Source organism: Hypanus sabinus, chromosome 8 (genome assembly GCF_030144855.1).
Source record: "Hypanus sabinus isolate sHypSab1 chromosome 8, sHypSab1.hap1, whole genome shotgun sequence".
NCBI classification, from domain to species: domain Eukaryota; kingdom Metazoa; phylum Chordata; class Chondrichthyes; order Myliobatiformes; family Dasyatidae; genus Hypanus; species Hypanus sabinus.
Window position 1 is genome coordinate 145,227,557 of NC_082713.1, and position 13,964 is coordinate 145,241,520.

At 40.4% G+C, this 13,964-nt stretch overlaps 1 protein-coding gene across 1 annotated transcript in view; it reads left to right on the forward strand.

The window, feature by feature from the left end:
• Nucleotides 1-13,964, forward strand: part of b4galnt3b (beta-1,4-N-acetyl-galactosaminyl transferase 3b) — a 181,646-nt gene that overhangs the window by 86,519 nt on the left and 81,163 nt on the right. Inside the window, exons 4-5 of the mRNA XM_059978156.1 lie at nucleotides 7,161-7,256; nucleotides 9,094-9,184. Coding sequence (XP_059834139.1) covers nucleotides 7,161-7,256; nucleotides 9,094-9,184 — 187 coding nt within the window. The remainder of the gene's footprint in view (nucleotides 1-7,160; nucleotides 7,257-9,093; nucleotides 9,185-13,964) is intronic.

Sequence of the window (13,964 nt, forward strand, 5' to 3'; positions counted from 1 at the left end):
TGGATTCCGTGCACCTTAACATTCTGACCAGCCTTACCACCTGGGATCTTGTCAAATGACTTACTGATGTTCATATAGACAACATCTACCACTCTGCCTTCATCGGTCTCTATTGTTACCTGCTCAAAAACTCAGTATGTTTGGTGAGGCAGTACTTGCCTTCTGACAAGCTAAACTGACCAGCCCTAATTAGTTCCTGCCTTCCCAAATACATATAAAGCTCATAGGTTCTTGCTTATCTTTGCTAAGGAATGACATTATCTATTTTCCTGTTTTCTGGTACTTTTCTTGTCCTAAGTGAAAATGCAAAGATTTCCATTAGGGCCCTATCAATCTCCTCCCTTTTCCCCTGTGTTTTCATCCAGCCTAGGGGAGTTATCCACTATTATGCATTTGAAAACATCAGTTGCTTCTATCTTCTTAATGAAGGTGTTCCAGCCAATCCGTACGTTTCTCTCACAATCCAGTATCCCCCACGTACTTCTACTTGGTGAATACATGTGGCAACTATCGACTTAAAACTTTGTCCACAACCCTGACTCCACAGATAGGTTTACCCTATGGTCCCAAACTGTGGCTCTGGTGGAGCCTGACCTAAACAGCTACTTGCAAAGACCCTTTTAAAGCACTTCAGAGTTTAACTGGAAGGCAGGAGATTAATCATAATTTGTGGAACAACTGTACGTATTATACAGCAGGGTTTGCATGCCAAGTCATTTCACAGATAATGTGGTGGTGTTGAAATATGATCATCCTTGCAATTTAAAAGTGATTAAGTGGTTGCCATAAATAACATCATGATTATACCCTCATAAATTGTTCATAGTGAGCTTGGTTAAGATAACTATTGCCGGGAAAATTGGGGATACTTCCTTTGCTTAATAAAATAGTGCCATGGGGGTCATTTCTGTCAATGGACTAAGCTCTTCTTTAAAAAGAATACAGTTTTCAAAGTAACCATCCTTCATACAGTGTAATTGTAGACATTATGTATTCAGGTCACTGGGCTGGGATATCGAACAGTGTATTTGCTTGCAGCATAGTAGCTCTTCATTGTGTAGACAGAATTCATAATCCAGTTGAATTTAACATAATCCCCACTGCAGAAATATAAATAGATTCCAGATAGAGGCAAGGAGTTCTCTTGAAGGGTTGGGTGGGTAAAGATCAGTTGAAGAGGGATGAAGTGAATACCAGAACTTACTGCACCGTGGGTTCAAATAGTTCAAAACATTTTTGCAGATTGACACTTTGTGCTGGATAAACTGAAAATGAAGCATATTAGGACAAGGTCTATGTTGAACAAGAGAGGGAAAAAAAACATTAAAAAGAGAAATAGAGGGAAATAACTTGTCCCAGCGTTGAAAACTGATGAGGCACATTTAAGTTGTTTATAATATGTTAACACATGCAGCCTTGATTTGAAACTTTGTACCAGTTTGGTGAAGGCATTACTCATAGGCAAGTCAACCAAAGAAGGCAATCTCTTAAATTTTTTTTAAAGAGATTTGGTTTTGGAGGAGGTTAATAATGTTTATTTTAAAATGTCAATTTCAATTTTATTTTCAAACTACAATTTTTGACAGGTGTAATCTGCTCACACAATCTCGGTGTAGGTCCAATTATATTCTGAAGGATAATTCTAAGATAATTTGATTGTACCACACCTTTAGTTAGTGTGTTAATGCGGCATCTTTCAGTACACAAATTGTATTCCTCTTACCTGCAGTTCATTTTGTAAGTATTTTAAGTGCAAAGCTTCTCACTGTTCCATTCTCTCTGGAGTAATTTTTTTCTTGGCTGCTTACTGATATCCCTTCCTCCATTCCTTAGTAATGAATATCACCATTGGGTTTTCTTTCAGCCTTGTGAACCTTTCCTTGAATCCTCCAACCTCAATGCCACATCCCCCACCCACACACACTTCTCCACCCAATCCCACATACCAACCTGCTGAAGCCTTTACTTTCTTTTATGGATTGGCATCTTTCCTGAAATCTGATGCCCAGCATTACACACCCTACATTGGCTAAGGCTTAACCAGGTATTCAGAAAACTTCAGTATGACACTTATCACTTTCTACTAAGTGTGCTCTTTATAATAACCAATATCCTCTCATCTGGGACTGTACTTCCAAAGAATTGTTTATTTAACCCTCCCAAATTCCTCTAATGATGCAAAATTATGAATTATTATACATCAAGAGACAAATACTCTCTGTGAAACCACTGTTAATGAATGATAGTAAATTTATAACTTTGCCAAGAAGAGTGGGAGGTCTAAGGATTTTAAGAGTCTCAGGACACTAGAACAAATAATCAAAAATCTGATAAAGAGAGCAATCGGAAAGTGGGAATAAATTGACAAGAAATATAAATAAGATGAAGAGCTTTTATAGCTTTGTAAAATGAAGAGAAAAATAAATTGGATCTCAGGAGATGGTGACAGCAGAAATTGTAATGGGAAATAAAGAAGGCCCTGTCCCATTAAATAAAATTGTCTTTGTTTTTACTGCAGAAGGTGCAATATATCTAGCAGAGTAGATGAGAACTCAGGGTCAAAATGACATTAAGTAATTCAGATCAATAAAGAGAAAAGATCAAAAAGTACCCAGAAACATTGACCTGACAGACTACTAACCAGGATTTGAAAAAGCTACCAGTGCATCAGTGATGATCTCATATGGCCAGTTTGACTGGCATCCCCCTGAAGCAGGTTATCAACCATTTTAGCAGTCTGTAGGATGTTAAATTGTTGGAGTGCTGTTATATTGTGGAAGCTCCTGCCAAATTAGGAATCCAGAGCAAAGTCGGCAGACGTCAGCATTTCCAGTGCAACATGCGTGTTGGGTGACTTCTAGCTGCGCTGCAATGGAAGTTACGCCAGTTTCTTCTCTGTATTAATGTGGAAAGGTCCCCTCCTTGTGTGCGATGGATATGGTTCATGCCAAAAATGAAAGGTTAGAACTACGCTTCCCTTTCTCACCAATATTTTATGCAGACTTTTGGATAATGGAAATCGTGTCTCACTTTGAGCAGTTTAATGAATCTCCCAGGTAGCTGCAACTGTCAGATGCAGTGACTTTCTCCTTTAATGGCTGAGAAGCTCCGCTGCCACTCCATAGCAAGTGGTAATTGTGTATCTGATGTGTATCTTATGGTACCTTCTTGCTAGAGGGGTGGTTAGCTAAGGCAATTATGTTGTGAGGAATATATTTAGACAATCTTCCTATTACGATAGAAAGGATTATGAAATAACACACAAAATGCTGGAGGAAAGCAAGCCAGCTATAATCAATGGAAATTAATAAACATTTGATGTTTTGGGCCGAAACCCTTCATCAGGATTGGAACGCAAGGGAGGGGAGAAGACGCCAGACTGAAAAGGTAGGCCGAAGTGAAATAGGATAGCAGGAAGATGATAGGTGAACCCAGGTTGGTGGGAAAGGTAATGGGCTGGAAAGGAAGAGTGGATAGTGGACCATTAGAGAAAGAGGAGGAGGAGGGGACCCAGGTGAAGGTGATGGGCAGGGGAGAAGTGGTAAGGGTTCAGAGTGGGGAATAGCAGAAGAGGGAAGGAAAAATTGGTAGTCATGCCATTTGGTTGGAGGTTACCCAGATGGAATATAAGGTGTTGCTCTTCCACCCTGAGGGTGGCCTCATGTTTGGTCATAGGTTCCCTTTTGAACATGGCGAAAATTATGGCGAATGATATGTCAGATGTGTAGGCTCTTGGGGTACTAGGTTAGGACAAGAGAAACTACCACTGTTAAGGCAGTGGAAAGATGGGGTGAGTGCAGATGTTCAGGAAATGGAGAAGATGCAGGTGAGAGCAGTATGGATGGTGAAGGAAGGGAAACACTGTCCTTTGAATCAGGAGGACATCTCTGGTGTCCTGGAAAGGAAAACCTCATCCTGGCAACAGATGCAGCAGAGACGAAGGCTCTGAGAAAAGGAATAACATTTTTACAGGCGACAAGATGGGAAGAGATATAGTCAAGATAACCATGGGATTGGTAGACTTACAGATGATGTCAGTGGACAGTTTGTTTCCAGAGATGGAACTGAGATTGAGCAACAGGAGGGAGGTGACAGAAACGTACCAAGTGAATTTAGCGGAAGGGTGGAAGTTGAAGGGAAAGTTGGTGAAATTGATAAGTAACAAATTATGTATTTAAATGAAATATAGAAATAATTAGGACACTACCAATATCACTACACTGTTATAAAACCATGTACTCATTCATAATAGTTATTGGCAGAAGAACTCATCCGTTGTATGCTGCTCTGTTCATTTGACTGTAAGTGAATAAAAGTGCAGACACAGTGGGTAATTTTTTTCAACTAGTCTGAAATCTTTTTCTTGCCTTTGTCTCCCGGTTGAGTATGTTTTCAAGACATAATTGGTAGAGTAGGGTATCTAATCCCTTTCCTGCATGGCCTTTTGTCATAGCGATTCCCAAGCTACAAAGTACCCTCCAACCATGGATGAACACAGTATTTGGTTCCTCTTTTGGAGTGCAGACCTGATGTAAATTGACACAGAAACTCAACAAGTCAGGCAGCATCTATAATAAGCACGCATTTCAGGCTGAGACTCTTCATCAGGACTGGAAAGAAATGGTAGTGAGAGAAGAGTGATGTTAAAATTGTACAAGGCATTGGTAAGGCCAAATTTAGAATATTGTGTGCAGTTCTGGTCACCGAATTATAGGAAAGATATCAATAAATTAAAGAGAGTGCAGAGACGATTTACTAGGATGTTACCTGGGTTTCAGCACTTGTTATAGGGAAAGGTTGAACAAGTTAGGTCTCTATTCATTGGAGCGTAGAAGGTTGAGGGGGGATTTGATCGAGGTATTTAAAATTTTGAGAGGGATAGATAGAGTTGACGCGAACAGGCTGTTTCCATTGAGGGTAGGGGAGATTCAAACGAGAGGACATGATTTGAGAGTAAGGGGGCAGAAGTTTAAGGGAAACACGAGGGGGGTATTTCTTTACTCAAAGAGTGATAGCTGTGTGGAATGAGCTTCCTGTAGAAGTAGTAGAGGCCAGTTCAGTTGTGTCATTTAAGGTAAAATTGGATAGGTATATGGACAGGAAAGGAGTGGAGGGTTATGGGCTGAGTGCGGGTAGGTGGGACTAGGTGAGATTAAGAGTTCGGCACGGACTAGGAGGGCCAAGATGGCCTGTTTCCGTGCTGTGATTGTTATATGGTTTATATGGTTTATAAGAGCTATAGAGGCAGGTGTAGCACTTGTCACACTTGCAGAGTTAAGTACCCGGAGGGAGATCATTGAGAAGGTCAAGGGAATCATGGAGGGAGCGATCCTTATGGGAAGGGAAAGGTACTTCGTGGTAGGATCAATCACTGAGTTGACACTTCACATGCTAGTTTGTCGGGGTCAACTATGGTATCCGGTGGCCCCTACATCAGTGAGACCTGGTGGCTTCTCATTTCAATTTGAATTCCTGTTCTCATTGTGACATCACAAACACAAGGAAATCTGCAGATGCTGGAATTTCAAGCAACACACACAAAATGCTGGTGGAACACAGCAGGCCAGGCAGCATCTATAGGAAGAAGCACTGTTGACGTCGTGCTGAGACCCTTTGGCAGGACTAAAAGAAAAAAGAGATAGTAAGAGATTTGAAAGTGGGAGGGTGAGGGGAGATCTGAAATGATAGGAGAAGACGGGAGGGGGAGGGATGAAGCTAAGAGCTGGAAAGTTGATTGGCAAAAGGGATACACAGCTGGAGAAGAGAAAGGATCATGGGATGGGAGGCCGAGGGAGAAAGAAAGGGGGAGGGGAGCACCGGAGGGAGATGGAGAGCAGGCAAGGAGTGATTGTGAGAGGGACAGGGAGAGAAAAATGAGAGACAGAAAAGAAGAAAAAAAGGGAAAAAAGGGATCTCCCCCTCTCTCCCCCTTGCAAATCTCTTAATATCTCTTTTTTCCATTAGTCCTGATGAAGGGTCTCACCCCTAAACGTCGACTGTGCTTCTTCCTATAGATGCTGCCTGGCCTGCTGCGTTCCACTGGCATTTTGTATGTGTTGCTCATTGTGACATGTCTGCCCATAGCCTCCTCAGTGAGGTTGGGTCTGAGGAGCAACACCTCATATTCTGTCTGGTTAGCTCCAACCTGATGGCACAACCATTTTTCTAAAGCTTGGAATTACTCTACCCTCCACTTTTCTCTATTTTCCATTCTCCATTCTGGCTACCCTTACACCCCTTTTCCTCACCTCCCTTCTTCCTTTTACTCCCAATGTCCACTGTCCTTTCCAATCAGATTTTTTCTTCTTTAGCCCTTTACCTCTTCCACCTATCATTTCCCAGTTTCTTTCTTCATCCCCTCTCCCCCTTTCTCATCTCTCCTTCCCCTGCCCCCACCTTATTCTGGCTTCTGCCCCATTCCTGTCCATTCCTGATTAAGACGTTCAGCCTAAAATATCGACAGTTTACTCCTCTCCATTTAGATATTGTCCGATTTGCAGAGTTCCTCCAACAATTTTAGTGTTGCTCAGGATATCCAGCATCTGCAGAATCTCCTGAGTTTGTAAACTTACACAGGTTTTTTCAGTATTTTATTGAACCCCAGCATTGTGTCTTACTACATGCAGTAATGGCGAAAGTTTATCAGTTAGTGCCTTCAAAAGTCTGAATATTGTTCGAAAAAATTATACCGAGACAGCTTGGCAAAAGTTTTCTCCACAATACCATTTGGCTACATTTCACTTGCAAATAAATGTTAAGGTCAGTCAACTTTAACACTACAGAATTGTAGTGAAGTGCCAGCCTAGAATTCCAACGAAGGGACGGAATACCAAAAATATAACTGACTACTTATCATGAAAGATCAGTGGCCTGCAAAGTTAGTTGTTTCTACCTTCATGGAAGCTTCTTCCTGCTGAGATTTTCTAACATATTTTAAAAAATAATTTCAGATTTCTAGGATCTCCAGCATTTTGGTTTCAGTAGAAAGATTTTTGAATGGAAATGTTGGCTCTGTATTTCTTTCCATGGGCATTGCTTGGCTCACTGAGTGTTTTAATCATTTTTGCTATCAACCCTTTATAATTACATTTTCAGTTAGAATGTAAAAATGGAAATACTGCTGTGAACTAATGAAAATGTTTAATGCTTCCTTTGTATAGTTAGTGGGTCAAGCAAATTTGCACGTGTTTGAAGATTGGTGTGGCAGCTCTGTTGATCAGCTCAGGAAAAATGTTCACTTTCCCCTCTTCCCACATGTAAGTATCGAATACATTTATGTTTGTTTAGTGAAATTGGGACCAATCTTTACAGTTGTTATTATTGTTATATATAGTTTATATTTTGGGATCTCCAATGATCCTAGTGGCTGAAGGAGTTAAGAGTGCTGAAACTAGGATGAACTATCAGTTTTCTGCTGAAAATAATGCAGAGCAGAGCTATTTACTTTTATAACAGTGGTGATTATGTTGTATTATTTTGAAGACTTATGAAAAGGAACTTAAATGTTAAATATTTCAAGCGACATGTGTGAAGTTTTTTTGAATAGCCTCTAACAGGAAGTCACATATTTGGAATGATTTTAAAGTATTGCTGAAGCTGCTAAGCCCTCAATAGGAGTTATTTTGGAATATTTTAATTAGGTTGTTAAGACAAATGAGGCTTGCTTCAACCGCAGTGAGTCAGAGAGAATCATTGACAGCCTTGTTTTCCAAAGAATTCCATTAGTTGCAAGGCATTAAGACAAGAGTATAATGTCATTCTTCTCCTCTTAACTGGATGATCCATTCCCAGCAAAGCAGCTTGCTGCTTAAATAGAACAACAAGCAGTCTGCTGGAGGAGCTGAGTGGATTGAGCAGCGTTCTGTGTGGCAGGAAAGGAGCTGTTGACGGTGCAACTCTGCATGAGGACTGGATTGTGTAGACTCCATAACTTTTCTCCAGCAGATGCTGCTTCCCTGCTGAGCACCTTCAGCAGACTGATTATTCCAAATTCCAGCACCTGTAGTCTGGTGTCTCCGGCTGGATTTAACAAAAGTATACACGCAGTCCACAAAATGCACTCTAGCACAAAAGACACAAATTCCTCTACCTAGAAAGGTAAATGAAGTATCACCAGCTCAAAGTTCCCTGCTAAGTTTTTACTGTGGAAAAACCCTATCTAACATTACAGTGGTAGAACAAGGCAGAAGGTCCTCATCACCTATTTCACCAGTAACGATCATAAGACCATATAGGAGCAGAAGTCGGCCATTCAGCCCAACAAGCCTGCTCTATGATGTTTCTGAAAGAAAGTAAGCCAAGCATGAGAAAAATTCTTTCACTTCATCAGTGCTAAGTGCTCATGTTGATTCCAGCTATTACCCAAACAGTTCTAAAATGTACAGCGTAGATTTTTTTACTCAAGTGTATGTATGCTTTAATTCATCGGAGATTGAAATTGCACTTTTTTGAGTAAAGTGTGGTCACTCCATTTTGGTAACGGTGGATCTCTTCTTGAAAATAAAATGCCCCCTTCATTGTGAAAATGGAAGAATGTCCTGTAAAAGTCAACTGAACACATTTTTTTTTAAAAAAAAGCTTGTATTTTGTGTTAGTTTTTAGTAATCTGTCACATTGGTTTATTTTCATTCCATTCAATTTCACTGCTATTTTTTATGTGCTATATTTGAGGCCACCACCATCAGTCTTTTGTAAAGCAAGAGCAAATGAAATTTGTGAGCTATTGATAGCTTTATCTGCACTTGTTTGGCAAAGCAAGCATGGGTGAAGAGTACAAATGCTGAGTTTGGAAAGATCCACACCATCACTTTGTTGTTTATATGGGGATGATAAAGGAATTGAAAACCCCTTGAGAAGAAATAAGAAGTGTGTTTCCTGCTCCAAGTTTATTAACTTGCATTCATATAATAAAGACAAGATGAAGAAAACACATCAGAATTAGAATTGTAAAGTCAAGCTGACTTTTAACTAATTGAGAACATGGAAGTCCCCATGTGCGAGAGATTTGAAAAATGTTCGTGCAACTAATCTGAGTAACACAAATCACTTTATTTGATTGATCTTCCTGTTTTGTGAATCTCATTACATTTGCAGACCCGGACTGTGGTCAAGAGGTTGGCAGTGGCACCAAGATGGACCAACTACGGGCTCAGGATATTTGGCTATATCCATCCCTATGCAGAAAGTAAGTTAGTTTCTCTTTTGGTTCTTAACTCTGCCACCATGGGAAAGATCTTACTTCCTGAAGCCAGCATTGCTTTTCAAGTGAGCAGTGCACAACACCTATTTACTCTCTATAAAATGCAGAGAATAAATGGTTCTTAAGCAAGTGTGCACAGCAAACTGTTTGGTATCTGCTAACCTTTGAGTTCTTTAATCAACAAATTAGTAATGTAGCAAGAATATATTGCTGTAAGTTTTGAGTTTCCATTTAAAGTACTGGAGTGCAAAGTTTTGCTTTTTTCATTAAAATAAAATTTAAATCTTATCTCTGGAAACTTTGGGAGAATACTATTTAATATGCCATGTTATAATTGAGCTATACATTATGTTTCTATTATTTTTATGAAAATGTAAATAGTCAAACTATTCTCTCTCTTTCGATTGATCCAGATCTGTTAAAGCGCATTGTGAAAGGCTGATTGTTGTATTCATTTCATGGGTAAAACATTAGTTAAATAAAAGATAACAGTAAGATAATAAAATTATTATAATAAACATTTTTGCTTGTATATGATTACTTCCTAACATTTTCCTGGGAGAATTATGTGAATTAAGTCTTACAAGTTTAAAAAATTAATTTAGTATACTACGAATGAATGAGAGGATGAGGAAGTAGTGTAGGGGGAGGGTTTCTGATTTCTGGATCATTGGGTTACCCCTGAACCCGAGGGGAACAATATCATTGCGAGCAGGTTTGCTCGAGCTGTTGGGGACAGTTAAAATATGTTGGCGGGGGATGGGAACTGGAGTGATAGGGCTGAGGAAGGTGCAGTTGGTATACAAGTATATGTAGTGTGGAGTGAGACTGTGAGGATGAACAGGAAGATGAAAGGGCAAGATTGTGGTCAGTGGGATGAAGTGAAGTGTAATGGGGGCAAAATCGAAAAGAGTGATGAACACGGGACTGCTGGTATGATATCTTAATGTATGTAGAATACAGCATAAGGTAGGTGAAACGTACCATAGTTAGAGATTGGCAGGTATGATGTTGTGGGCATCATTGCATGCCTGAAAGATCATAGTTGGGAGCTTGGCATCCAAGGATACACCATGTATTGAAAGGACAGGCAGTTAGGGAGAAAGGGTTGGAATATTACAGTGGAGTAAAAGCAACTGCAGAGGCACGAGAGAGGAGATGGCCAAAGTTGATTTGAAGGGGACACTAGCAGGGATAACATCAGAACAGCAGTGGCTGGATTTTCTGGGACAATTTGGAAAGAGCAGGATAGATCCATCCCAAAGATGAAGTGGTATACTAAAGGGAGGACGAGGCAACTGAGAGAGACAAGGAAAATCAAAGACAGGGGAGAGCATATGATATAGCAAAAAATTAGAGGAAGGTTACAGGGTTTCAACAAGGATGTAATGTTAAGTCTTTATAAACCACTGGTGAGGCTTCATTGGAGTATTGTGAGCAGGCTTGTGCATCTTATCTTATGGAGGATGTGTTGAAACTGGAGAGGGTTCAAAGGAGTATTGTGAGCAGGCTTGTGCATCTTATCTTATGGAGGATGTGTTGAAACTGGAGAGGGTTCAAAGGAGTATTGTGAGCAGGCTTGTGCATCTTATCTTATGGAGGATGTGTTGAAACTGGAGAGGGTTCAAAGGAGTATTGTGAGCAGGCTTGTGCACCTTATCTTATGGAGGATGTGTTGAAACTGGAGAGGGTTCAAAGGAGGTTCGCAAAAATGATTCCAGGATTGAATAGCTTGTCATATGAAGAGCATCTGATGGCTCTGGGCCTTTATTTCAAAGAATTTAGAAGAATGAGGGGTGACCTTATTCATAGGTTATCAAATGGTTAAAGGCATTGATATAGTGGATGTGGAGAGGATGTTTCCTATGCTGAGAGAATCTCAGACCAGAGGTCACAGCCTCAGAATAGAGAGATGTCCTTTTAGAACGAGGATGAGAAGGAATTTCCAGAGAGTGGTGAATCTGTGGAATTCTTTGCTGTGGGCAGTTGTAGAGACCAATTCTTTATGTATATTTAAGGGGGAGGTTGATAAATTCTTGATTGATCAGGTCATGAAGAGATATTGGGAGAAGCAGGAGATTGGGAATGAGAGGAAAATTAGATCAAACATGATGAAATGGTGGAGCAGACTCGATGGGCCAAATGCCCTAATTCTGCTCCTATATCTTAGAGTCTTATGATGGGAAACTTTTAAAAACCAACAGAAAGCAACTTTAAAAAAAAACACATAGAGCCAATAATATCAAAGAAGATACCAAATGTTTTTTCAGATACTATATATAAAGAGTAAAAGAGGATATTGGACAGTGGAAATTGACACTGGAGAGGTAGTCATCGTCTTCATCATCATCGTGTACTGTAATGTTTGACACGGTCTTATCCCTGACCATGATTGTTCTCGGCAAATTTTTCTGCAGAAGTGGTTTGTCATTGTCATTTTCTGGGCAGTGTCTTTACAGGATGGGTGACCTCAGTCATTATCAATGCTCTTAAAGAGATTATCTACCTGGTGTCATTGGTGGCATAACCAGGACTTGCGATATGCACCAACTGCTCATACAGCCAAGCAGCGCCTGCTCCCATTGCTTCACGTGACCCTGATCAAGGTGGCTAAGCAGGTGCTACACCCTGCCCAATGGTGACCTGCAGGCTAGTGGGGGAAAGGAGCTCCTTACACCTCCTTTAGTAGAGAAGTACAAATGGGAGACAAAGGAATGGCAAATGAACGTAATAAACATTTGGCATCAATCTTCATTCTGGATGACACTAGCAGTATGCCAGAAATTCAAAAGTGTCAGGGAGCACAAGTGAGTATAGTTGCTACTACTCAGGAGAAGGTACTTAGGAAGCTTAAAGGTCTGAAGGTAACCAAATTATCTGGACCAGATGGACTGCACCTGAGGTACCTGAAGAAACTGGAGGCAATAATAATGATCTTTCAAGAATCACTAGATTCTAGATTGGTTTCGAAGGACTGGAAAATTGGAAATGTCACTCTTCTTTTTAAGAAGGGAGGGACGTAGAAGAAAGAAAATTATAGGCCAGTGCCTGATTTCAGTTATTGGGAAGATGTCAGAGCCCATTATTAAGCATGATATTTTGTGGTACTTGGAGGCGCATGATAAAACAGGGTTTCATTAAGGGGAAATCTTCCCTTACCAATCTGTTGGAATTGTTTGAAAAAATAACAAGCAGAATAGACAAAGAGTCAGTGTATGTTGTTTACTTGGATTTTCAGAAGGCCTTTGACAAGGTACTGCACATGAGGCTGTTTAACGAGGTAAGAGCCCAAGGTGACACGGGAAAGATACACACATGGATCGACGATTGGCTGATTGACAGGAAGCAGAGTCAGGAAAAAGGTGGCTTATTCTGGTTGGCTGCAGTGACAACTGGTGTTCTGTAAGGGCCGATATTGAGACCTCTTCATGTTATATGTCCGTGATTTGGATGAGGGAATTGGTGATTTTCTGGCCAAGTTTGCACATGATACAAAGATGAGTGGAGGGGCAGGTAGTGCTGAGGAAGCAGGGATTCTTTCAAAGGACTTGGGCAGATTAGAAGAATGGGCAAAGAAGTGGCAGATGGAATACAGTGTTGGGAAGTGTGTGGTTTGTACTTTGATAGAAGGAACAAAGGCATAGACTATTTTCTAATCGGAGAAAATTCAAAATCGGGTGCAAAGGGACTTGGGAGTCCTTGTGCGAGAGTCGCTAAAGGTTAACTTACAGGTTGAGTCGGTGGTAAGGAGAGCAAATGCAATGTTAGCGTTCATTTTGAGAGGACTAGAATATAAGAGCAAGGATGTGATGCGGAGGCTTTATAAAGTATTGGTCAGACTGCACTGGGAGTATTGTGAGCAGTAATGGGTCCTTTATCTAAGGGAAGATGTGCAGGCATTGGAGAGGGTCCAGAGGTGGCCAAGTCATTGAGTATATTGAAACCAGAGATAAATAGGTTCTTGCTTAGTCAGGGTGTTAAAGATTACAGGGAGCAGGAGAATGGCGTTGAGTAGGATGATGGATCAACTACGATGGAATAGCAACCAAGTGGCCTAATTCTGCTCCTATGTCTTATGGTTTTATAAGTAGTCTTGGGCCATTTGTTGGTGATGGAATGCACTGTATAAACATGTAAAGAAAGATTCACAGTATATAGCAGCTTTCATGATTGTCAAGTTCTATCATTAGGCAGGAGACTACAATGCATAAAAATAAGAAACTGTTTCTTCCCCCAGGCCATTAGGCTTCTGAATTCTCAGCCACATCGTACTTGAAATGTCTGCATTGGTTAATCTGTTCCGCACCTTACAATATTTGCACTATAGTTTGTTATTTATTTGTGATTCATCTGTAGATTTTATCCTTTCATAAGTGATCATGTGTTATGTTCTTTACATCCTGGTTCGAAGAAATGTTACCTGGCTTCTATACATATTATGTACGTTATACGCATGCATGTAGTTAGATGACGGTAAACTTCACTTGACTTGATATAGTCCTAACCGAGTCAATCTTTCCTTGTAACTGAAGTTCTCCAGATATGGCAACATTCTCTTTCAACCGTGTTTACATCTTTCCTGTAGGTAGGTGACCAAATCTGTAAATGATACTCCAAATTTGGCCTCACCAATGTCTTATACAACTTCAGCATAACACCCCATTTCCTGTACTCAGTACTTAGGTTCATAAAGGCCAATGTGCCAAAAGCTTTCTTTACAACCTTATCTACCTGTGACACCACTTTCAATGAATTGTGGACTTGT